The 26,035-nt window shown below is 40.2% G+C and overlaps 1 protein-coding gene across 2 annotated transcripts; it reads right to left on the bottom strand.

Moving 5' to 3' along the window:
- Positions 1 to 3,905: 3,905 nt before the first annotated feature.
- On the bottom strand, positions 3,906 to 18,506 carry LOC143884968 (alpha/beta-Hydrolases superfamily protein). Of its 2 annotated transcripts, XM_077388866.1 has the most exons (10): positions 18,338 to 18,458; positions 14,718 to 14,785; positions 11,792 to 11,862; positions 11,368 to 11,610; positions 7,265 to 7,428; positions 7,003 to 7,058; positions 6,345 to 6,397; positions 6,130 to 6,250; positions 5,555 to 5,652; positions 3,906 to 4,325 (listed from the first exon to the last, which is right to left on the bottom strand). In XM_077388866.1, exons 1-10 carry the CDS (start codon positions 18,451 to 18,453, stop codon positions 4,254 to 4,256), a joined length of 1,062 nt encoding a protein of 353 aa, XP_077244981.1. In that variant the 5' UTR covers positions 18,454 to 18,458; the 3' UTR covers positions 3,906 to 4,253. The 2 variants fall into 2 exon arrangements, with proteins under 2 accessions (XP_077244981.1, XP_077244982.1); XM_077388867.1 differs by lacking the exon at positions 14,718 to 14,785 and having other exon boundaries at positions 18,338 to 18,506.
- Between the last annotated feature and the right edge of the window lie 7,529 nt (positions 18,507 to 26,035).

A 26,035-nucleotide genomic window follows, 5' to 3' on the forward strand; every position in this document is an offset into this window, starting at 1 on the left:
AGCCTTTATGATATCTGGATTTAGATTTAAGTGAAATCCACAAGATTTACAAATTTCTCATGCTAGTGTAATTTTTTGGATTTATAAATCTTTTCTGCGAGAGGTTATTTATAAATCTAAATCTGACCTGCGAGGGGTTAAAATCTGGTAAATGACTTGAATACCCACATGACATTAAAAACTGATCAAAATACATCGTATTAGGTAAAATGACCGAAATACCTCTATACCAAGTAAAAATGACAAAATACCCCCGAGTCGTGGAAAATGACTAAATACCATTATAACATAAAAATGATCAAAATAACCTTATACAGGGTAAAATGGCTATAATACCCTAATATAATGGAAAATTACTAAAATACCCCTAGATCAAGTAAAAATGACTCATGGCTCATAAAAAATGACTAAAAATACCATCATGAGATAAAAATACGCCATATTAGGTAAAATGACTAGAAATACCCCTATACCAGGTAAAAATGACAAAATACCTCCCAATCGTGCAAAATGACTAAAATACCCTTATGACATAAAAATGATCAAAATAACCTCAAATAGGGTAAAATGACTACAATACCTCAAGATCATGGAAAATTATCGAAACACCCCTATATCGAGTAAAAATGACCTATGGCTTATAAAAAATGACTAAAATGACTAAAAATACCCTCATGAGATAAAAATGATAAAAATATGCCATATTATGTAAAATGACTAGAATACCCCCGGGTCATGCCAAATGACCGGAATACACCTATACCGGGTGAAAATGACCAAATATCCTGAGTCATGGAAAATGACTAAAACACCCTTACGACATAAAAAATGATCAAAATACCCCCATATAGGGTAAAATGACTAGAATACCCTGGATCATGGAAAATGGCTGAAATGGCCCTATATCAAGTATTTTAGGGCTTTTTGGTTTTGTTAGATTTTAAATTCAAATCCAAAGAGCATCCAAAAAAAAAAAAAAAAGATTTAAATTCCAAATCTATACGTGGTCATCCAAACGGAATTATTTATAAATTTGTGAATTTTAAAATTCTTGATTTCAAATCTATGGATTTTGGAATTCCAAATTCACCTCCAAATCCAAATCCAAGGGGTATCCAAACGGGCCCTGAAAGTATTTGGAACAAAGGTTAAAGTTGGTTGTGAGGCCCTGATCCTTGTGAGCATCACTGGCCCCAGCTGATGATGTGGGCTAGTGATTGCTGCTGATTGGATGATCGTATCCATTTTTTAACAGAGGGATTTGTGAGTGTTGTGCTTAGTGGTGGTGACACATCAGATCAATTACTAGAGAGACATCCTTGAGAAAGTGAAATTCTTTTGGAAAATGATATGGGAACTAGCTGAGACATCCTTCCTTTTCGAAAGGAAAATTATGAAATTCTTTTGGAAAATGATAGGTGAATAATCGACTCGGAACTTGAGAATTGTTAGACCGAAAATCGGTAACAGGTACGACAGTGACGTAAGAACTGAGCTGGATGACCAGAGGAGCTGAGTCCTGAGGGACCGGAGTGAAGGGGAGCGAAGTGGCTTAGTCCTGCTATGAGGGCTGAGTCATGCACAAGGCAAGCGAGGTCAGAAGACCAACCCGGGTTTTACTCCGGACAGGCCCTTCGACACTCAAGTCAGTATGAGCAGGAGTGCAGAGCTAGTCTTAAGAGTTTTTGGGTGGAGAGGGTTTTTCGCATATTACCCATTGGTTTGAGCTTTGAACCCCTATTTATAGGGGAAAATCTGGTGAGGTGTCTAGGACAGGTGTCCTGGACAGGTGGCGGCCTGTGAGAGGCTGGAGTTCACCTACTCCAGGACAGGTGGCGGCCTGTGAGAGGCTGGAGCTTTACACCCCATCAAGAATCACATTTATGATTTATGACATGTGGAAGGGAGAAATAGGATTTTTGTTGCTAAAATTATTAAAGAAAATTTTACCACTTGAATTCAAAAAATTCCAAAAAATGCTAGTCATCTTCATGTCATCTCACCGGTCATATTATGTCAGGCAAATATAAAAAAAACATCCACCAAACAGTGAGGATAGAGCAAGTAAAAAAGCATATAGGAAAACACTTCAGCTCTCTTCATTGCCTTGTTTTTTGAACGTGGTCCTTAGGTTCATAGATTGTTGCCACAATTTTTTGTTGACAAGTGAATATCTTTAGAAGACGACTAGAATACAAAGTTGAGTTCTTTTTCAAGAGGGGGTGACTGATGCTGTTCATGTACAATTTTGCAGTCCAAATTTTGATGAGATGAAGGAGATTGATCGTAGCTCAGATTTCAGATTTCGACCCAGATTTTAACATGGGATTGGAGCCAACGTATGAAACAAAGATGGATGAAAAAACACATTGTTTGTGACATGCCATGCAGATAGGGCCTACTTTATTGTAGGACAATTTGACGCAAATGGTATCCATTCTTCACAAGAATCAAGAAACAGTCAATTATGTGACATTGTTACTCAAGTGAATCAGAATAAAAGAGAGCCCACTCCACTCTTACAATATTGTTCTAGGTTAAGGGTGTCAATTTTGGCTCGGGCTCGGAAGCTCGCTCGAGCTCGGCTCGAATTCTTAACGAGCCGAGCCGAGCCGGCTGGCCAGGCTCGTTAAGCTTAACGAGCCGAGCCCGAGCTAGGAAAGGCTCGGCTCGGCTCGTTAAGAATTTTATATATATAGGAAAAGGATTGTGACCTTGAGCGTTCCAATCAAATGGTGCGCTTGAGCTCTCAAACCCATGTGGCCCACATTGTTAGGATGATCTAAAGCATTCATTTGAAAAACCCTTACATAGATAGGGTGTGTACAAAAAATTAGCTCCATAGGATCATCCTAACCCATCCATTTGTGGAGGTCAAAATGGACAGACCACAAATCTGCCCATTTTTGCCCTCCACTTTTGGAGGGGTTAGGATGATTCAATGGAGCTGATTTTTGGTACACACAGAAATTGTGGGACCCATGTGATTGGTGCACTCAAACGCACCATTTGATGTTAGAGCTCAAGCGCACGAACACATTCCTCATATATATATATATATATATATATATATATATATATATATATATATATATATATATGCCATTGTTCAAGATATTCACTTTGACTGTTTATAGTACCATTCCCATCACTATTCATAGAGTTGTGTACGGAGTTTCAAGTGTTTCAACTTTCAAGTGAGAATATCTTTGACAAAAGTTAGAATTTAAGTTTAGGATTTTAGAGCTTTTCTTTTAGAATTTTTGCATCTTATGGAATAAGAGAGATATTTGGGTTCTGCTGTCTATTTCTTGTTTATGAAACTTCTTTGTAGAATACAACTCCAAAATTACAAAGATTTTTGCAGCAATTTCTGTATGATTTTCGTAGGCTACGCACATTAAAGTTACAGCTTGGATTAGATATATTTTTTGACATAATTTTCATTCTTTTAGATTGGTTATAAATTAAAAGGTAGCTGGTGAGATTTCAAACTCAAAATCAATTTTCAAAAACCAAAACGAACAGAGCCTTGAGATTTTCCCATTGGAGCGATTATTATGCCTATTGCTTGCCCACCATCCCCTTCATCTACTGATACTTTTTGGTTGAATGAAATAAACAACCTCATCAGAATAACCAAATGAGAATCAAGACTAGGACTTCTTTTACTACTATGTTCTTGATGAGATGGAGATAACTAAGTATGGAAACATGAGTTTTTATATGGTGGCCGACCTTTACATGTAAAGGTCGGAGAGAGAAAACACCCCCTCCCTTGATTTTAAATCCATCATAAGCCCCCCCCTTTTTACTTTTCTTTGGATCTAAAATCAAGGTGCCAGGTTCGTTCTCTCTCTCTCTCTCTCTCTGCCCTTGTGATTTCACAGTTGGCCAACATATAATTTCTCTGGAAACATAGCAAAGTCTAAATTAATAAAAGGAGGAAAAACATGGTGAATTGAATAAGCTTAAAATGCATCTTCTCCCTCAGCTAACTAATATTTTACACTTCTGGCCCTGAAAAATCACCAAAAAATTTCCCCCAAGGTTGTTAATGCGTTTTGAGTTCTTCGACTTTCGCTGTGGAAACCTGTTGATGCAAGAAATGGTCTCCAAACTGCACTGGCCAGTCTTTAACTGTGCTGAGAAAGATCAAATGTGTAATTCTTTTAGCGAATCCTTGCATTTTCAATCATAAGCTCTGGTTTCATCTTTCAACTCAAGAACTTGACCACCTAAATAGTTCCCATCTAAGTAAGGAAATGATCAATCATGTGTTGTATAACATCGGCACCTTCCCAATGCATTAAGCTATCTTTGACCTGAAGTTTTGAAAGAAGGGTCAAGCAGACTAAAATTTATAAGATTAGTGTCATAAACACATAAAAAAGATAAACTACCTACCAAAGAATGTCACTTCCTGAGAGCCCACATTACTTAAATTGAAGTACTATGAACAAACCAAGAGTTCTTCAAAGTCTACAACAAGCAGATTGGCCAAAATATGTCTCATGCAATACTGCAGAGGGAACCATGAAGTTCTGAATGACACTACAACCAAGAATGACTATACTCAACTCAACTCAAACTAAGCCTTTGTCCCAAACTAGTTGGGGTCAGCTAATGAATCCTTCAGAAATTTTTCATGAAGATGGTGAAAGGATCTACCAGGCTGAAATTGACTGAGTCTAATCCTAACACTAGTTGGGTTCGTCTACATGGATCATTTTCTTCCATTCTATCCTATTTAAGGGTCATGTTCTCTACTATGTTCCTAGCCTAGAATGACTATAATGTTCAAATTTTGTTAGAGGCTTAGGACAGCAAAGGGTCATTTAAAAGGGCATTTTCCTATCAGCCACTGTGAGGGTCATTTGCAAGTTGGTTTGTTTGGGGATTGAGATACTTTAGGGCTCGTTTGGCTACCAATGAATATTTTTCATGATAAGCTAGTATCTCCAAGTGGGTGAGAAAGGGGAAGAGCTGGTGAAGTGGCTAAAAATCAGGAAACTAGTGTCTCCAAGTGGTGAGAGGCTAAAAATCATGAAACAAAAAACTCTACTCAAAATAGGATTGACTTTTTCCTGATTTTTAGCCACTTCTCACTCTCATTTCAATCGTCCCTCTCAAATCTCTCTCCTCCTCCCACCCGCCCTACTGCTCTCTCACTTGGAGACATTAATTTATCATGAAAAAAAAAATTCCTGGCTGCCAGACATGGCCTCAGTGGCTGTTTGGATCTTGGGTAAAACTTTTCTTGGAATTTTTTTTCTGAAAAATGAATTTTCCAGTGTTCACGCTACCTTATTTTTGATAGAAAATTTTGTTCATGTATTCTATAAAAATTTCAACCCAATTGGAAGCTGGAATTCTTTCGCAATGGAATATTTTTCCATACGAAACTGCACTCCAGATCCACATGACCCCCTAATCATCAGCATGTTTACACATCTATCCAATTCAGAGTTTCATGGATATTTTGTCATTCTATCAAAGTAAGGAGCCTTCACAAATTTCAGAAGTAAATTAAAGTAACATTGAAGAGATAGACCTGAATGACACTGTGTGCGGCAAACCTCTGTCTGCTGGTGTGAAAGCTGACATCAACTTTTTCCCATGACAAACGGGAGAGGCCTCTCACAAGCTCTTCTGTAAAATGAATGTCTTCTCAGCTTACATAAGCAATTTTTCTAGAAAATACAATTCGAGCACCTTATTTGATAATACCTTACTGAAACAAGGGGGCAATTTAAATGTTTTGCAGCTTTATGAAATAAAATACATCTTACCAAGGCACCTAAAATGTAGTGAAGAGAATCTTAAAATATTGGAGTGGAGGTCATTAACACCATACAAGTATTATAAAAAATACAAGAACAGCAAATAAAATAAAAGATAATTTTTTTTTCTGAGGATCCCCTTCGGTAATTTTTTGCTCAAAGTCCTATTACTAATCAAGGAAAAAGTGTAAAAAATAACGGTGTTAATGTGAGTCTAGAACAGCAATTTTTTGAGGAGTGTCCTTTCGTAGAATAAGATTTCTAAATGAAAGAAATGAAAATGCAAGCCCTAGATATAGGGTGATGCATTCGAGCGAGTAGAAAGTGGTTAATATGAACAACAAACCTTCTAGCATATCAGAGCCTTCATTTCCTATTGAAATAGGAGAACACTGCTCAGCATCGTTTCCCTTCAATTGTTCTTCATATACAATATGCGGGTATTTCTCACTTACAGAATCCTCCCACTGAATAACACAGAAGAAACATAAAATTTATTTATGATTGGTGCTAGAATTTAAAGAAAAATCAGTACATTTGGTGCACAAACTGAAAAATTACCGTTGGCAATTCACAATCACGTCTAATTGATGATGTCCGCCAGCCCACAATATCTTAATTACATTTAGTCACGAATAACAAGAATAATCAAAGCAGAGGTATTTAGATAAGATCAAGGTTTTGGTTTCGGACATAGCCGAAACCGAAATTTCAGCCAAATACCGAAATTTTGGGTACTCCGGCCAAAATTTAGGTTTCAGGTGATTTCGGTTCCGGTCTTGACCAAAATCTGAAATATCGGCCGAAATTTCGGTATTTCGGCCGAAATTTAAAACCATGGATAAGATCATGGTTTTAAATTTCGGTTTCGGCTAAAATTTTGGACACCCGAAACAAAAATTTCAGCCGAAATCCCGAAATTTCGGCTGAGATTTGGTACTAGAGAACGAAATGCCTTTTTTTTAGGACGAAGTTTTGACCGAAATTACCGAAATTTTGGCCAAATTCCCGAAATTTCAGCCAAAATTTCGGCAATTTTGTACGAAATTCTTTAATGGGATAAAAATAATAATATTTTATAACAAATTTCGACGAAATTCCCGAAATTAACTTCGAAATTTCCGGAACGTTTCGGTCCTTTCGGATTTCAGTCAAAATTTCAAACCATGGATAAGATACATAACCAAGAGACCGATGGAAAAAAGCCAAAAGTGGATACGATCGTGGGCAACATTTGAATACGCCACGCGACGTCTAAATGCCCGCAGGGCAGACCTACATTAGTCAAATCAGGTATTGTACATATCAGAGCTACTGTCAAGGACAGCTCAAGGAATTCATTGATCAAGCCAAGGCATCAGAACTGAATGCAATAAAATAAATTTCTATTAATAAAATTTCAAGTGCCGCCCCAGATTCCTAGATAAATTCCGAGTTGAAAAAAAAAAAAAACTGAATGCAAGGAATATAATGAATCTTACATAAAATAAAGATTGCCACAATCATCAAGCATGCGCTGCAACAGTGGAGGTTCCCCTTCATCGTTATCATTAAGAAAAAGATGTCGGCCAGTTCTCCTAAATATCAAATGAATAACACGACATGCAGCTTTCTCAAAAACAGGGACACCAAAAAGAAAAGGAACCTGCAAATGAAGAATGGATTCCCTAAAGGCATGAGCAAAATGATACACGTTCAACGGATAGCAATCAATTGGTATAGAACAGAAATGATATCTACTAAAGAAACCTACAAGAAAAAAGTGATGAAAGGCTATAATAACTTTGTTAGAAGTATATTCACAACAATTAATGCATATTAATGCATGGCACAAAAATTATGTATTAATTACATAATACATACTATCTATATAACAAAGTGTATAAAGTTGTATTAGATTTTTTTTAAACTGAAGTTATATTAGAACTATAAGTAACATTTTTAAATCTGCAACTATTTTATCTTTAAATATCCCATATTTATATGTTCAATTTTTTATTATCTTTTACTACATTCAGAAGATAGCAGAGCTGGAGGGGTTGGTAAGTTTGTTGGGTTGTTCAGTGAACTAGTTTCCTATATCTTATCTTGGTCTCCCGTTGGGATGTTGCAGGCTGTTAAAGTGCATGGTTTTAAATTTCGACCGAAATCCTGAGGAACAAAACGAAATGGTACCGAAACTGAAATTCCCGAAATTTAAGTTCGAAAGGGAATTCCGTCGAAATTTATAATAAAATAATACTTTTTTATTCCGTTAAAGAATTTCGATCGAAATTTCGTCCCAAAAATCTAGGATTTCGTGTGGCAATACCGCAATACCAAATTTCGCCCGAATTTTCGGGATTTCGGCAGAAATTTCAGTTTCGGATAAGTCCGAAATTTTAGCCGAAACCGAAATTTAAAACCATGTTAGAGTGTAAATAGGACCAGATAGTAGAGCGAATGGATAAAAGGCTAAACACATGGAAGTGAAATTTGGTCTCGTTGGGAGGCCGAATAACCCTAATTAAGGTAGTACTCTCAAACATCCCAATATATCAACTATCTCCGATGAGCGTGGTTAGACGGAAAGAGAAAATACAAAGGAGGTTCTCTCTCTGTTTTTTGTTTGTTTGTTGGGGGATTGTGTGTGTGTGTGTGTGTGTGTGTGTGGGTGGGTGGGTGGGTGCGTGGGTGGGGGGGATCGAGGAGAAGTATGGTTCATTAGCAGGGAAATGGATATCGAATGATAGAGTTAGGCATGGCGGAGTGATAGTTTGCAGGGATATCCTAAGTTAAATGAGCAAGTTCAGTGAAGGGATTAGATTCCGAGTCTACTTGAGAGAAAAAAATTAAATTCTGGCTACATAAGAGGCCCCATTAAAAAATGCCTTCCCAGATTTGTATTCTGCAACTTTGGATCAGGAGCTATGATTTGTGGACACGGACACGAGTGTCACGTGTTGACACGGACACGGAATGTCGGACACGGCAAACCCCCAAACTTTAGAAATGGGGACACTGCTAAAATAGAAAGTATATGTAATCATGATTTGTGGATATGGATTCGTGTGTCCAGTCTCGACATGGATACGAGTTGTCTAAATGAGGTAAACATAATATTCAATAAAAAACAGAATATCACACTCGACACGGTACAAAACACATGTCCACACAATCACATTCAGTCTAACACTTCCAGCAATACAAGTAAAAGTGTCCAAAAGTGCCGACAAGTGTGTCAGGTCGGACACGGCAGGACACGTGAATCGGCAATAAATTCGAAGTGTCGGCCAAATCATAGATCAGGAGGCATCGGTTAAGGATTGTTTTGGGTGGGGGGGAGGAAGGAATAGTGTGGAAGATCAATTTTAGAAGGAATTTCTTCGAAAGGGAATTGGAGAGGGTAGCAAGGCTTCTAGAGTTGCTGGCATCCTGTTGCATAAAGAGGCCGGGTGAGGATAAAAGCCTTGGATCTGGTGCATCCCGTTTCAGAGTCAAATCATTGAACATCCTAATTGCACCTCATCCTGCAGCTTCGCCAGTGGCTAGAGTGTGGAGCAGACCGGCCCCTCCTAGGGCTTGCACCTTTGCTTTGACGGCAGTTCTTGACAGAATCAACACTGTGGATCACCCCCAGGATCGGCATATGTGTATCATTGACAATGGTTCTCTGTGTGTGGAGGGGGGAGAGTCAATGCATCATATTTTTCTTCATTGCAAAACAGCCAGGTTTGTGTGGAGCAAGATCCTGCGTAGATTTTGGACTATCATGGGTATTCCCCTCCAAACTCGCAGAGCACTCGGAGACATGGTCTTCTGCACCCTGGTGGACAAAAGGTAAAATATTATGAAATGTGGTATTGATAACCACGGTGTGATTATTGTGGAAAGAGAGGAATGCCAAGATATTTTGAGGATTAGTAAATTCTCCTCAATACCTCTTTATTAAGGTAATTGCTTTGACCCACTCGTGGGATAGGGCCTTGCAAGAATTTCGATTTGTGTCAGCACATGATTTATGGCATGGATGGTCAGAGGTATGCATGAGCAGTGAGCAAAAACAGATCATTTCCCCGGGCCAATTAAGGGTGCAACTTGGGTGGCGTGGGGTCGGGACCCGACCCGATTCGACCCGAGGAACCCATTTTTCCAACCCGAACCCGACCCGATTTCCAACCCGATGAGGTTCAACCCAACCCGAGGAACCCATTTTTCCATCCCGAACCCGACCCGACCCCAAATTTTAAGCTTAAAAGTATAAAAAATGCCGGGTTTCACTCGGGTCAGGAAAAGTCAACCCGAACCCGAACCATGAACCGACCTTTTTTTGGGTTGAACCCAACCCGAGTTGCACCCCTATGGCCAATTGATTAGGGCCTGATGCAGCAACAACATTTACATCGGTGCTAGTATTGTAGCATTTTTCAGCATGCTTTCTGAACATAGTCCAATGGATGCTTTAAACTAAACTTTGATGGCTCATTGTTTGGAAATCTCAGTCCGATGGGAATAGGTGGCCTCATTTGAGATGACAGGGGCGATTCACCAAGGTATAAGGATGACTGAGGCTAACATTCTCGATCGTGTTATCATGGAGGGAGACTCTTCAAACGTTATAAAATGGTTTGAGGGGAAGTCATGAGCATCCTTGGAGGTTTGCCCATTGGATAGATGATATCTAGGACAGAGTTGTAGGATCCGCCATCTCTTTTCGCCATGTAGAGTCAGCCAATAATGATGCCGATAGGCTAGCTAGGGAGGGTGTCTCTAGGGTGGCCTGGAAATCTTTGATTTTCTTCCCCCTTGACGGAGCTTTGTATTGAGTTGGCTTCTTTTCCTACCTTTTTCTCTATTCTCTCGTATAAATCATCTCGATCGCTGAGGTTTTCCCCTTTTCTTCTCTCATCCATTCAAAAAAAAAGAAAAAGATAAGATAAGATTTGCACGGCTTGCCGAGTGTGAATAACTGAACATTTCTGTGAAACACTGGTCAAAATCTGGCATTGATTAGCACAACAGCCTCCACTACACAAGATCACCACTAAAACAGGTCAACAAGCTCCCAAAAACTCTCAAACACATACTATAACTGAGTTTGACTTACTGTCAACACCTTGACCAACTACATTATGTGGTTTATTCCAGATGACACATTAGATATACATTATGTGATTGTACGTTTTTAACCTTATCTAGAAGTTCCAATCAGGCCCACTGGAATCAGGGTCAAAGTTATCTAGCAATTGTCCGAATTGGCAGGTCTGCAGAGTTGAAAAGATAGGCAGATTTATCCCAAGATAGAACTCATTAATATTGAGGGAAAATCAAATTCAAACATCTAAAAGGAAACCCTCACACTGCATGGTTGTGAGGATGAGATTATTCTGACTATAGATACCTCTCAGAGGGAGAAAGAAACCAAAAATGGAATATCAAGCATCATCCAATGTGTAGAGAACATGCTTAGAATCCTGACAAATACAATAACTGAGCAGAACGGAAGGATTCAATTTCCTTGGTAGTTTCCGGGAACATTAACTAATTTAATGCTGATAAAAAAAATGAAAACCCCTGCTAATATGAGGGAACAGATGAAGAATACCTGTTTGTTACCTCTTGAACCGAGATGAGGTGTGGCAGCAGTGATAAAATTCATTGCCTCCAGACCAGATATTGTACCTCTTGAATCTTCATTGCACATGCCACTTGATACATTCCCTTGGTTTTCTCTTCCAGGAGGCCTATAAAGTTTCCCAATTGCATATCTTGCCACCAACCCTCCCACAGAATGTGAAATGAAGGAAATCTTCCGAACATGTGGCTTTCGTCTAGTAACCTCAACAACCTAAATTTATATATTTTGTCTAAGAACGAGCAATCAAATAAAAAAAGCTGAAATGGAAGCATCTCTTTTTTTATTTTTTTCTGAGAATGCCGATATTGCGAGCAGATTGAGCAATTAGTTTTAAGTGATCAGGTTTTATAGTAGATACAAAACAATTCCATGATCTAAAAGAAAAACTGACCTCCTCTGCTAATCGCTTACCCATAACATCAACCCCATCTAATGACAGCTTAGACACATTGCATTCACTACCTGCATGAAATTGCATGTCATCCAAACAGCATAAAGATAAGCAAATTGTTGATGAATATAAAGTATAAAGTACAGATAACACGTGATGCAATTCGAGTTCATGACCAAGCCTATATTTCAGCAAAAATGATTCATGAGAGGAAGATAGGCGAGCAAGATGCAGGAATAGCTCTAAGGAGAGTAAAATATCATGCTACTGGCAATTTTGAGGCCTACAAGATTCCAATAATCACATAAATAGGCAGGCTGGTTACTTTTACAGTGATTATATGTGATTTTAGTTATGTTAAGCTGAAGTAAGTTTTGGTAGGTAGTATTTTTTGGAAGAATTTGGATTATTTCCAACTTAAAATTTTTCTAAGATATAAAATGCATGTCTTTATTTATGTGGCTACTTAAAATGCATTGAAAGTGGGGAAGCAAGTGTGAGAAGTGAGGGTATTAGAAAAGAAAATGTGGGAAGCGAAAAGATCGAAAGAACGTAAACAGAAAAGGTGTGAGAAGTGTCATTGAAAGTCAACATGAAGCATGTAATAAGCCTCATTGGAAGTGAACACAATGTACATAAAAAAAGTAGAATTGTAGTAGGTTTGGAAGGGAGGAATGGTTAATATAGGTAAGAAGTGTAAGTAGAAAATAAGACTGACTAAATAGAATTACAACTTTTAGGAATTTATAGTTTCAAATGTTTTATTCATGTTTATTTAAAGTTAGATTTTTGGAAAAATATCTAGATAGTTTTTATTTGAAACTTAAAATGAGTTGTCAAGTTTTAAATACACTCTCTCCATTTTAAGTATGCTCCTTCAGCATTATCAAAAGGAGAAATATGCTTTTACAAAAAAATAATCACCTAAATAGGAAGTGTACTCTTAATTAAGACGAAACGTGTAGGAAGTGTCTGGGAAGCGCACTTCTCCTAAATTTGGGAAGTGCGAAGAACTTAGCTTCCAAAGCGAGTTTCCAAGGAAGCGAGCTTCCCATCCAACGAGGAAGTTCATGGTAACTATGGTTAGGAATGTTTAGAAAATTAGTTTAAGAGATTTTAATAGTTCTAGAAGTCTCCAAGTGAAAAAAAATGTAATGATTTTGTCTTTAAGCAGCAGCATAAAAAAAATAAAAATTCTCCTATTATTTTGGGTTGCTCTGAAACAGAGATTAAACTTTATGTAGGCTGATTTAAGTACTGAAATTGACCATATCTCAATGGTTAGCAATATCATTAAACCAGGGCCTTAATGTGTTTTGATCCTACATACACACGTGTGTGAATCTCTGATGTACTTTGCAGAGGTTAATGTATAATTATGATTTTTCCAACTACTTCTGGGTTTTAGGACTTTGATCAAATTTCTTGTAGTCCTATCTCTTCAGTTCAACTTGTCTCACATTTATGAATAAACTTGAAGAAAAAGATGGTGTACAATTTGATATGGAATTGGTTGTTTAAACCATTTGACCAGAATAGATAAAACGCACAAACTGTATTTTATTAAAAACATTTTAATCCCAATAATATCAGCCTCGTTTTATGGTTTTCAGCAGACATTTACCGGCATCTACAAGTGGTCAACTGCTAACCAAGAGTCCAAAACAGAATGGACTAACTCACTTACTAAAATTTTCTTTGCACTTATTCTAACTTCTATTAATAGCATAACTCTTAACTATAACACTACTTTCCAAATATATAAAAAGCATAAAAAAATAGGTAATTCGAACAGCAATTGGATTGGTGACTCGAGCAAAAATATTAACTTGTACAACAATAGAATGGTAATTTGAGCAACTCTAACGCCCTTATAAATTTGGTTCTAATCATGGTTTTAAATTTCAGTTTCGGTACTAATTTCGGCCTTGGCCGAAACTGAAATTTCGGATGAAGTCCTGAAATTTCAGCCAAAATCCGGTAAAAATAATAATTAATTATTCATTTTGGAAATTTCAGCCGAAATTTAATTTCGGTTGGTAACAATATTAATTAAAAAAAAATGAATTTCTCTCCGAAATTCCGGAAATTTCAACCAAAATTTGGGATTTCGCGAAATTTCGGTTTCGGTCCCAACTGAAAATTTCGGATTTCAGACGAAATTTAAAACTATGGTTCTAATACAAGAGCAGTTTTCTTCTTCTTCTTTTTTATTTCATAGGCCTTTGTGACTTAAGGCAAACCATGACACTGAACTACCTCTTTAAAGAAAAAATCCAAAATCTTACTAGCATTATGCATTGACTTTCATTGCCTGTCAACAATAACAAACTATACCCATCCCTTGAAGTTCGAGGAAGACCAAGTACAAGAAGGGCGCTATTCGATGAAGAAAACACACACTTTAGGAAAGTGGTTCAGGTAGCTCAGCAAGTTAGAGAGTGGTTCGAAAAGATCAATGGAAACCTCTATCCAAGGGTAAGAAGGAATAGCTAAGGGGATCATTAGTAGAAGTGCCTTTGGAAGTTTCTATACGCAAGGGTAAGAAGGAATAGGTAAGAGGACATAGTTTCTAAGGTAGCTTTGAGTTTAAATCCACATAGACGTTTAATGGACAAGGCAACTGTGAGTTAGCTTCTGTGTCTGTAGAGGAAATCCTATTACACCTTTTGAATGCATGTGACCTTGCTTTGAGACATTAATTATTTCAATACATCTTTTCCATGAATAATACATGCATACATACATACATCCATATATATAGAAAGATAAACTTATCAAAACATGAAAATACATATGGTACAGGTGAAAATAATCAGCATAGCAAATATTTCTCATGCATAAATCTTCTAATTGCAACCTCTTTGTAGATTACTCAAGTTGCACACAAATGAAAAGCAAAAAGTTTTGAAGAAATGCTCCTTACAATGAACTATAACTTTATCTGGAAGCATTTTAACAAATTGGTCAGCTGCAAACTTCCAATCTGCAGCACTGCAACAGAAAAAAGTGATCTTCAAAAATGAGTAAAGTAGAGAAGCATCCATCATAGGTGAAAAATATTTAATGTGATACCACAGATTTCTCCACCTAGAAGCTTAGTGGTGAATAGGTTTGTTACTGAAAACAGATGGGGGAAAGGAGAACACAAGCAATAACATATAAAAACGAAATATGGTTAAGAGACAGCACTTGGTCAAATAACATGACATATACAATGGTCTGAGATCAATCAATATCACTAGGATCTTTTTTTGGTGAAAACATATGGTTCGCAAGTCATTTTCTAGGAACTTAGAAGCAAAAAAAGGTTTCTAATTCGGTTTCATAGTAACAAACACTCCCACGACAAAATAAACAGCACATAATAATCAATTGGCAACTAGAAATTTTATAAAAATCCAAAGCTTTTAAAAATAGTATTGATCCACTTGTTATCTTTGTATTGCTTCAAGTTGACCATCTCGGTCTTCCTTTCTCTTTTGAATGAAAGCTTGCAACCATTCAAAAAAACAGAAGAGATAAGTTCATCCAAATAAAATGCCAACAATAGTCTAATCAAAGGAAAATTCAGCTAATCAGTCAAAGAAATTAGATGTGAATGTATATCTAATAAAAAAAATTAGATCTACTAAATAAAGTCTAATTACGGCCAAGATATAAGAATAATGGGGTGATAGATTCATCGTGTGTCAAAGGGGAAATCGGATGGGGAAAGATTAAGGTTGAGGTTGAGGAGAAAGATTCAAGAAGGAAATATGGGTAGGCTAATGAAAGAATATGATAGATTCGTACCTATGATGTCGTACCGGGCCTCAGGCATCGTCCTACTACAGGTGGTCCCTAAGAGGTGGAAGAGCAATAGTTGAAGTATAGATGGGAAGGATTTGATCTCAACCAAGAAAATGAGAAATAAAGGAAAGAAGGATGAAGATCAAGATAGAGAAAGATCGAGTTCGAGAGAAGGAAAGATCAGAGTAGAATTATTTTTTTGGAAAGATTGAGTAGAAGGAGAAAATCCTGTAACACCTTTTGAATGCATGTGACCTTGCTTTGAGACATTAATTATTTCAATACATCTTTTCCATGAATGATATATATATATATATATATATATATATATATATATATATATATATATATATATATATATATATATAGCAAGATAAACTTACCAAAGCATGAAAATACATGCAGTACAGGTGAAAATAATCAGCATAGCAAATATTTTTCATGCATGAATCTTCTAATTGCAACCTCTTTGTAGATTCTCCAAGTTGCACACAAATGAAAAGCACAAATTTTGAAGAAATGCTCCTTACAATGAACTATAACTTTATATGGAAGCATTTTAACAAATTAACAAACTGAACAAAGGATGATGAACACAAGGAAAACAGTATTTGTGAGCAACAAGAAACAAATTGCCCACGGTGAAACATACTCCCACAAATATGTTTTATGAATAGATATGAATCCAGAAAGAAAGGAGCAAGGAACATCCTAAAGTCACAAGTGTTACACCTAGCTTCCCCATGAGCCCATCCTGAACTATCATCAATTCAATTTGTGACTGGAAAAATAATAAACCAATACAATGAAAATCCAAAGCATTAAACTTACATTGCATGCCATTGTTTTCAAAAGAGAATTGGAAATTGTAAATCAAAATCAACGTGCATGGTCTTTGCAGTCTTCTCGGATGGTTATTATGTCTGGATGTTTTTTTTGGATGTTAGCTAAAATTTATTAATAATGAAAGGGGAGCACTTCGAGACCCAGATGGTCACTATACAAGAGATAAAATCAAGGATCAGAACAATAAAACAACAACAGATAGAATAAAACCATGCACATTGATTTTCTAGAATCCTTAATGCCTAGGCGAGATTATCAGGGTCAACAGGGATTTCCTATAGTGTTGCTTAGGATACCTACCTAAGGCTCTGTTTGGATGCAGAGGGTTACCATGTAGATTACTGGTATAAGTAGTCAATAGGGAGGAGACAAACTTTTGTAATTTTGATCTACCAAGGATTTACCTGCTAGAATAGTGATAAGTAGTGTTTGGTTGCCAATCTAGTAACTAGTAATGGGAGGGGGTGTCATTTTATATATATATATATATATATATATATATATATATATATATATATATATATATAGAGAGAGAGAGAGAGAGAGAGAGAGAGAGAGAGAGCAAAATTTTACTTGAAGAATTTTACCATTTTGGAGAAATGAGGCATGGAGGGTATAAGGAGAGCTCATGGGTGCCACATCACCAAACAAGCAATAATTAGCTATGATTCTTGTATGGTAGTCTCCATGGATTGTGATGCTAAATTGTCAAACAAACACCAAAAAGTGCATTATTTTGCTTGGGGATTGCTTAAGGATCCCTTGCAATAGACATCCAAACAGAGCCTAAAGGAATCAAGGGGACTAGAACATGGTGTTTAATATATGTAGCTATTTTACAAGTATTTTGGGTCTATAAGTATGAAGTCATTGTTGTAGAGAATGCTAGCTTAAAGCTTCAAGGGTAAAGCTTAAAGAGAAGGTTCAATGGTAAAGGTTCAAAGGGAGAAGAAGTGTAGAGATTCTACGGAAAAGAGGAAAAGAATACCAATCTCGTGTAAGTTGTTTTGACATATAAAGTCCTTTTATTTTATGTAACATTTGTTTTTGGTGGAGCTCTACACAGGCACTTTGTCCATGTATCACCCAAGCTCCCTTGCCTTGCTCATATGATCACAACACTACATAATCGATCCAGCCAACTGGGGCCAACTTGTATCTCAACATGGCAAATGAAATAAACTGCAATTAGAAATGATGGGTAATCAAGATCTGGGGAACATGCTTCCAGTTAACACTTTCCTTTCCAATATCTACATATGGAACTATAAAAAAATAAAAAAATAAAATAGAAGAAATCGAACATAACTGTCACTAGAGCATCCAATTGGAGACAGTTTCAATTCACTCAAGAACAAATTTAGAAGGAAGAGGAAAAAAATTCTCAGGCAACATGTTTAGCTGCATCACATACCTGAATCCCACCTATAATCCAGCCAAGCTCATACATGGTTTTAACATGTAATCTCCAGACCAGTTAACCCTTGTTTTATTTTTTTGGTAGGTAAGCTGGGATTGAACCTCCGACCTCCAGGTTGAAAAACAAAACCTTGACAATTGAGCTAGAGACTCATTCCCATAGACCGGTTAACCCTAACTTCAATCCACTCCTACCACCGAACCCTTGTATTCGATTTTCAGACAATCAATCAAAAGTAACATGCAAAATTCTTCTACATGCAAAATTCTTCTATATGCAAACTGAAGTACGATTCCAAACCCTAACCAAACGAATGTGAATTTCCATAATCACACACACAATTCTAAGAAAAAACGAAAATTCATCTAAAGAAAAGCAAAATTCCACACATTTTGTGTCGATTCCACAAAAAAACCGCTCAAATTACAAAAGAAATAAATCTGAAACAAATAAAAGGAAAATTAAAACGATAACCAATAAAATCTAACCTTCCAAGGATTCCATGAACCATCACAACAAGATGATCGGCACTAGCAGATGAATCTGATGAACTCCAAACATCCCATCCCCCATTAATTGATTCCGATCGAACCTGGTTTTGCATTTCACCTTCGAAATGACAGAAAAAAAAATAGGATCTAAAAAAAAAAAAAAGCAGATCTTCTATTTCTACTTCAATTGACAGAAAACGTAACGGAAAAAATAAGAGAGAGAGAGAAGTTAAAGCGTAAACGCGTTGGTGTAGGTCGGTAGTATTATATCCTTTTCAAGGGAGATGACAAAAGGGGGGTGTACCATCCTACAGAGGGGGTGAAAAAATCATCTCCTATTTTCCCTTTTCAATTGACACACTGCCTAACGTCGGTTGTTTTTTCAATGTTCCAAGTTCAACCTGCGGAAAATAAAAAATAAAAAAAAGTGCAAGTGAGAACATGAATTAAAAAGATGGGCGGATAAGGGATATTTTAATGTGGATATTTGACTAGAGTAGGCATGTCAACGGACCCTATGGATGGATCCGGATCCGGACCCGGTAGATCTAACTCTTTAAATATAAGTGAGAAGTAGATACAATGATGTGGGTCCGTTGGAGTGGGTTGGCGTAGGTCCGAAATTATTTCAATTAGCCACAAAATCCGACGGAGCATCTTAGATCCGAATGGCGCAAATGTACAAAATTACTCTTCATATTTGAGTTCACTTATGTCTATTCATTAGGGTTATTTTTGTAAAATTGAAAAACTGCTCAAATCTTCAAGCAATATTTTAGCTTTGATTAATGACATGGTAACCTAGTTGAGAACTGAGAATGGAACCCTGTTTTGTTTTTTTGTTTTTTCAAAATGGCAAAAGTACCCTTCCATTTGTCATGTGGCATGTAGGGATTTGTTTGGTTCGATCTCCTTAGGGAACATTGGATATCATGAATTTATTTTCATGATAAATTAGCTTCTTCATGTGGTGAGGGAGGCTGAGTTTTCTGGAATATGAGAGGGACACAGTCACACATGAGAGAGCAAGAAAAGCCTGAAAAATCAGGAAACAAAAAACTCCACTCCAAATGTGATCGACTTTTTCCCAAATGTTTTAGCCTCTCTCTCAAGTTTCTTCATCCTTTCCTTCTAACTATGTACAATTCAAAATTAGACTTAGAAAGCAACACCTAAAAACCTTGGTTCATCCCTTGATATATTTCCCAACGCTTCTGATTTGTTGAGATTTTCTAGAGAAGTCATCTCTAGGCTATCAATGCAAATGGTTAGGAAATTTATGCGTAATGAGCCCACAAGATAAGCCGTCATTAAAAGGAAATGATATATTTGCCCCCCTTTTCTTTACTTGGGACAGCCCACTTCTAGTGTGAAAGAGGATACACCGGATGTGGCTGTCCATTTAACTTTCAAATCTCGGCTTAAACCCTGTTCAGATTGCAGAAATATCTGGAAAAGTTTGGAAAGAAAAACTAATTCAAAAGGTAACATTTTTTTTTCTCGAAGGAGGGTAACATTTATTGAAATCTAATAGGTAAGTACAAAATATAAAATGATCTCTATTACAATTACTACCATCACTATTCCCTTCGAACTCATTTTCGAGAGAAGGCCACACTGTTGATTATGACATCCATTTAACTTCTTTCCACTCCTGCCTTCGCAAGCTCATCCGTTTTTCCATTTGCTGATCTGCGCGTGAGGGAGAAATGATGACGAATTGTTGAATTGCCCTATAACTATCTCGATTCTCCATGATAGTGTTTGCCAATTTCCAAGGCCCCGGCGTTGTTTCATTTGCCCAAGCTATGACGTTGGATGAATCCTCCTCCACTACTAACCGTAAAGATAGGTTCACCTTTTACCACTTCAAACCTCATAACAAGCCTTGGTCTACGCCTCATTCGAATAACAAATCCCAGTAGGGCCTGAAAATGACATCCATTCTTGCCTTGGGAGTCACGAATCAGCCCTCCTACGGCAACTTGTCCGGTTTTTGTCTTGCGCTTCCATCAAAATTAAGTTTTAAAGACCCCACAGGTGTGGGTGGTGGTGCGCGGGGGGGGGGGGACCATCGAGGAGTGGGGCGGATATTTAGCTCTCTCTCCCGTACGATTGCCCACGATTGCCCGCCGGTGACGTAAAATATTGGCTGTAGAATATGAGATTGAGTCACGCACGGATTTCGCCCAAGCAATCAATCTACTTTGATATCCATTAGTCTTCTGTCAACGCTTTTTTCTTTTTCCTAAAAAATCTTGCAATTCCTCTCTTGCCATACAAGCCATATGGTCTCCATAAAGAATGACCCAACTTGCCAAAATGGCTACTGCTTCAATGAAGGATCGTCTTCTTGACAGATCGGTAGAATACCCAAGCAAAACCAAAGCTCTTGATAATTCCCCTCCAAAGGTTGAACGAAAACGGACAGTGCAGTGGGAGATGATTGTTAGATTCGTCGGCTTCCTTACAGAGAATGCAACGACTTACCAGTGAGACATGTCACCTTTTAAGCCGGTTGTGTGTATTGATTCGCCTGTTTGCTGTTGCCCATGCAAATGCCGTCACCCTAGGCGGAGACGCAAACCTCCAAATGCTAGAGAAACTGGTTTCAACCCGTCGCCTCTTACCAAACAACGAAATTGATGGGGTGTGAAAACACCAGCCTCTCACAGGCTGCCACCTGTCCCAGAGTAGGTGAGATCCAGCCTCTCACAGGCTGCCACCTGTCCCAGAGTAGGTGAGATCCAGCCTCTCACAGGCTGCCACCTGTCCCAGAGTAGGTGAGATCCAGCCTCTCACAGGCCGCCACCTGTCCAGGACACCTCACCCGTTTTTCCCTATAAATAGGGAAACGGGGCTCAGACAAACGGGTAATACGAAAAACCCTCTTCTCCCTAAAAACTCTGACATTTCCCTTAACTCCTGCTCATACTGACTTGAGTGTCGAAGGGCCTGTCCGGAGTAAAACCCGGTCCGGTCTTCTGACCTCACTTGCCTTGTGTAGGACTCAGCCACTCCATCGCTACTCACTCACTCTGGTTCACCAGGACTCAGCTCCTCTGGTCATCCTAGCTCAGCTCTTACGTCACTGCTGTACCTGTTACCGATTTTAGGTCTAACAGATTGGCGCCATCCGTGGGACCCCAGAACTAAAAGCTGTTCTTACGCATCTCACAAAAAATGGCAGGGCGCAAGAGCGCGCGGATCCCTACTACACGGACTGATCAAGCCGTGCTACCTCGCAGAACCTGGAGCGAGCGAATTGCCTCGCTAGTAGTAGCAGCTTCTGCTACCGCCGAGCAGAGCCCTGCTCGCTCAGAACATCTTAACCCTCTGCCCACTCCGGAGCAAGTTCAAGCTCTATTTCAGCAGATGACAGCCCTCGTCGGGCAGTACCAGCAGCTACTGCAGGCGCCTCCCCAACCTCCTCCAGAAGCTCTACGATCTGGCCAGGAAAGGCCAGATGTCCACAGGGGAGAGTCATCACGCCATGGGGAGGGCCAAACTCACCACTCCGCCAGACAAGTTCATCACTCCGCAGCTAGGCACGCACAGACGGAGCCTCATCGCCGCCAAAGGTCGAGGTCCCGCTCTGCACAGAAGCCCCGAGCTCACGAAGAGCATGCACCACAAGTAAAGTCCCGGCCTCGTCGTAGGAGTCCGGAGAGTCAGTCCGGCTCCGCGGCAAGCCGATCTGTGGGAAGAATCAGGTCCCGGGACCACAGAACGGATCCCCTGCTACAGAGAATGGAGGACATGGACCATAAAATAGAGGAACTGGCGAAGGACCAGAGCCGGCCCGCCTCCAGGGCGTTCTCAAGTAGAACGCCGTTCACTAATGATGTTCTGGGTGCCCCAGCACCCAGAGGGTTTAAAATGCCAGCCGTCCCCCAGTACGACGGCACCACAGACCCCGTGGATCACTTGGAGACATTCAGAACAATGATGCTCCTCCACGGAGCTTCTGATGTCTTCATCTGCAGAGCGTTTCCAACAACGTTAACTGGCGCGGCAAGAGACTGGTACTCCAGGATTAAACCAAACTCCATCAACAATTTTGACGATTTTGGAGAGGACCTCGTCCGTCACTTCATGAGCAGCCGCAGGCCAAAGAAAACAACAGCTTCCCTGATGGCCTTGCGACAGGAAGACAACGAGCCTCTGAAGGTGTTCGTCCGCCGATTCAACAGGGAGGCACTTCAAGTGCCAAATTTAGATCCCTCAGCAGCAATGAATGCGCTCCTCGCAGGCGCCCGGTCCAACGATTTCCGTCGAGCTGTGGCTCGACAAAATCCGCATTCACTGGCGGATCTCATGGCCGGGGCGGAGGAGTACATAACGGTGGAAGAAACACTAGCAGCTCTTAACTCAAATCGGAGGATAACCTCTCAAGAGAAGAATCTGCCTAAATAGCGCAGGGAGGATAAACCTCCCAGAAAAGAGAAGTCTCCACCCCCTCAGAGAAGAGAAGAGAACTTCACGCCTCTCAATACCTCCAGAAAGCTCATACTGGCGGCAATCAGTGAGGAGGAGTTCGTGAAGTGGCCACCTAGAATGATCTCCAAAGGAAACAGGAGAGATCCTTCGAAGTACTGCCGGTTCCACAAAGACCACGGCCACGACACAAATGATTGTTGGCAACTCAAGGAGGAAATTGAGCAGCTCATCAGCCGGGGTTATTTGAAAAAGTATATCCGGACTGACAATCGCAACCAAGAGCGTAGAGGAAAGAGCCCCCAGGGCCGTAGCCCTCCGAAATCACAACAGCCCCCTGCTCGGGACAAAACCCCTCAGCTGCCCAATGCACAACCTGAGGCACCCCGATCTCAGCTAAGGGGGGTCATTAGTACAATTATGGGTGGGCCTGCCGCTGGGGGCACCTCCTCTACCGCTCGCAAAGCATATGCACGGCGAGTTAACGCCGTGCACACTACCAGCAAAAAGTCGAGAACGGAGAATGAGATCTCCTTCTCGGATGCAGATCTGGACAACCTTATCCTCCCCCACGACGATGCACTGGTTCTAACCATGCTCGTTGCCAACTGGGAGGTGAAGAAAATCCTCGTGGACAACGGAAGCTCATCAGACATTCTATACTACCACGCCTTTGAAAAAATGATGATAGGCGACGACCGTCTAAAGCCGGCGAACTCAGATTTATTTGGCTTCTCCGGAGAGGTCGTGAAAGTGGTGGGGCAGATCGAGCTCCCTGTCCTAGTCGGAGACTCACCTTGTCAAGCATTCGCCATGGTCAACTTTCTGGTAGTAAAGGCCACCTCGGTCTACAACGCTATCTTAGGACGGCCTGGCCAGAACTTGATCCGTGGAGTCGCCTCAGCCTACCACCAAAAAATGAAGTTCATAACCCCCAATGGTGTGGGTGAAGTTCGAGGAGATCAACCTCAGTCCAGGGAGTGCTATGCAATGGCACTCAAAAGCAAAAATGCAGTGGAATCACTGCTAATCGAACTACTCGATGTAAGGGACGAACTGGAAACCTGGTTCTTAAACTTGGGTACGCACTGGAAACCCGGTTCTTAAACTTGGGTACGCACTGGAAACCCGGTTCACAAAACTTGGGTACTCACTGGAAACCCGGTTCTTAAACTTGGGTACGCACTGGAAACCCAGTTCACAAAACTTGGGTACTCACTGGAAACCCGGTTCTTAAACTTGGGTACGCACTGGAAACCCGGTTCTTAAACTTGGGTACGCACTGGAAACCCGGTTCTTAAACTTGGGTACGCACTGGAAACCCAGTTCACAAAACTTGGGTATTTATATCTGGAAACCCAGTTTACAAAACTTGGGTATTTATATTTGGAAACCCAGTTCACAAAACTTGGGTATTTATATCTGGAAACCCAGTTCACAAAACTTGGGTATTTATATCTGGAAACCCAGTTCACAAAACTTGGGTATTTATATCTGGAAATCCAGTTCGCTAAAACTGGGTACTCGCTACTTGGTTCGCCACGGCTCGCCTCCACAAAGATCAGAAGCGCACTTCTAGTCAGAAATGGGCCCGGGCAGAAAACCAAACCCTTGCAAAAACCCAAGTTCAATAAACTTGGTCATCTCCAGCCAGACTGATATAACGCGTGGGTAAAACTCAACCTGAAGAAGGTTCATCTGTTCCTCAAGCCGGACAGGATATCGCGCGACAAAAATAAGACCGGCGCAAGCCAGACAGGACAAAATCCAGTTCATCTCAAGCCGAACTGGAGCTCCGTACTCCGAACTGGATATGGCGCAAAGGGCTACAGGACAAAATCCAGTTCATCTCAAGCCGAACTGGATATGGCGCAAAGCGCTACAAGACAAAATCCAGTTCATCTCAAGCCGAACTGGATATGGCGCAAAGCGCTACAGGACAAAATCCAGTTCATTTCAGGCCGACCAGGACTCGGTGAGATTCGCTACAAGACAAAATTCAATTTCGTCTTTTAGCTGATTGCGCTATATTCAGTTCATCAAAATCCGAACTGGATATAGCGCAAAGCGCTACAAGACAAAATTCAGTTCATCAAAATCCGAACTGGATATAGCGCAAAGCGCTACAAGACAAAATTCAGTTCATCAAAATCCGAACTGGATATAGCGCAAAGCGCTACAAGACAAAATTCAGTTCTTCTCAAGCCGAACTGGATATGGCGCCGAGCGCTACAGGACAAAATCCAGTTCATCTCAAGCCGAACTGGAGCTCCGTACTCCGAACTGGATATGGCGCAAAGCGCTACAGGACAAAATCCAGTTCATCTCAAGCCGAACTGGATATGGCGCAAAGCACTATAGGACAAAATCCAGCTCATCTCAAGCCGAACTGGAACTCCAAACTGGAGCTCCGTACTCCGGACTGGATATGACGCGTTCTACAAAACGACAAAAAGCAGTCCGGTCCGAACCGGACTCCACTTCCAGCCGAACTCCGGACTGCGAACTCCGGACTCGGAACTCCGAACTCCGGACTGGATATAACGCGTTCTATGAAGCACCAGGAACCAGTCCGGTTGAAGCCGAACTCCGGACTGGATATAACGCGTTCTATGAAGCATCAGAACCCAGTCCGGTTGAAGCCGTACTCCGGACTGCGAACTGGATATGGCGCAAAGCGCTACAGGACAAAATCCAGTTCATTTCAGGCCGACCAGGACTCGAGCGCTACAGGACAAAATCCAGTTCATCTCAAGCCGAACTGGATATGGCGCAAAGCGCTATAGGACAAAATCCAGCTCATCTCAAGCCGAACTGGAGCTCCGTACTCCGGACTGGAGCTCCGTACTCCAGACTAGATATGACGCGTTCTACAAAACGACAAAAAGCAGCCCGGTCCGAACCGGACTCCACTTCCAGCCGAACTGGAACTCCAAACTGGAGCTCCGTACTCCGGACTGGATATGACGCGTTCTACAAAACGACAAAAAGCAGTCCGGTCCGAACCGGACTCCACTTCCAGCCGAACTCCGGACTGCGAACTCCGGACTCAGAACTCCGAACTCCGGACTGGATATAACGCGTTCTATGAAGCACCAGGAACCAGTCCGGTTGAAGCCGAACTCCGGACTGGATATAACGCGTTCTATGAAGCATCAGAACCCAGTCCGGTTGAAGCCGTACTCCGGACTGCGAACTGCGAACTCCGAACTCCGGACTGGATATAACGCGTTCTATGAAGCGCTGGAGCCAGTCCGG

Source organism: Tasmannia lanceolata, unplaced genomic scaffold (genome assembly GCF_043159265.1).
Source record: "Tasmannia lanceolata isolate RefF3 unplaced genomic scaffold, GAP_Taslan_0.1 ptg000008l, whole genome shotgun sequence".
Taxonomy (NCBI): Eukaryota; Viridiplantae; Streptophyta; class Magnoliopsida; order Canellales; family Winteraceae; genus Tasmannia; species Tasmannia lanceolata.

What these genes read in the sequence shown, in the direction of transcription:
- LOC143884968 (XM_077388866.1), bottom strand. Translation starts at nt 18,453, where the DNA reads ATGCAAAACCAGGTTCGATCGGAATCAATTAATGGGGGATGGGATGTT. An exon ending in AGATAAAGTTATAGTTCATT is followed by an intron (nt 11,863 to 14,717) that starts GTAAGGAGCATT and finishes AATTTCATGCAG; the next exon opens with GTAGTGAATGCAATGTGTCT. An exon ending in AGGCTCTGATATGCTAGAAG is followed by an intron (nt 5,653 to 6,129) that starts GTTTGTTGTTCA and finishes TTCATTTTACAG; the next exon opens with AAGAGCTTGTGAGAGGCCTC.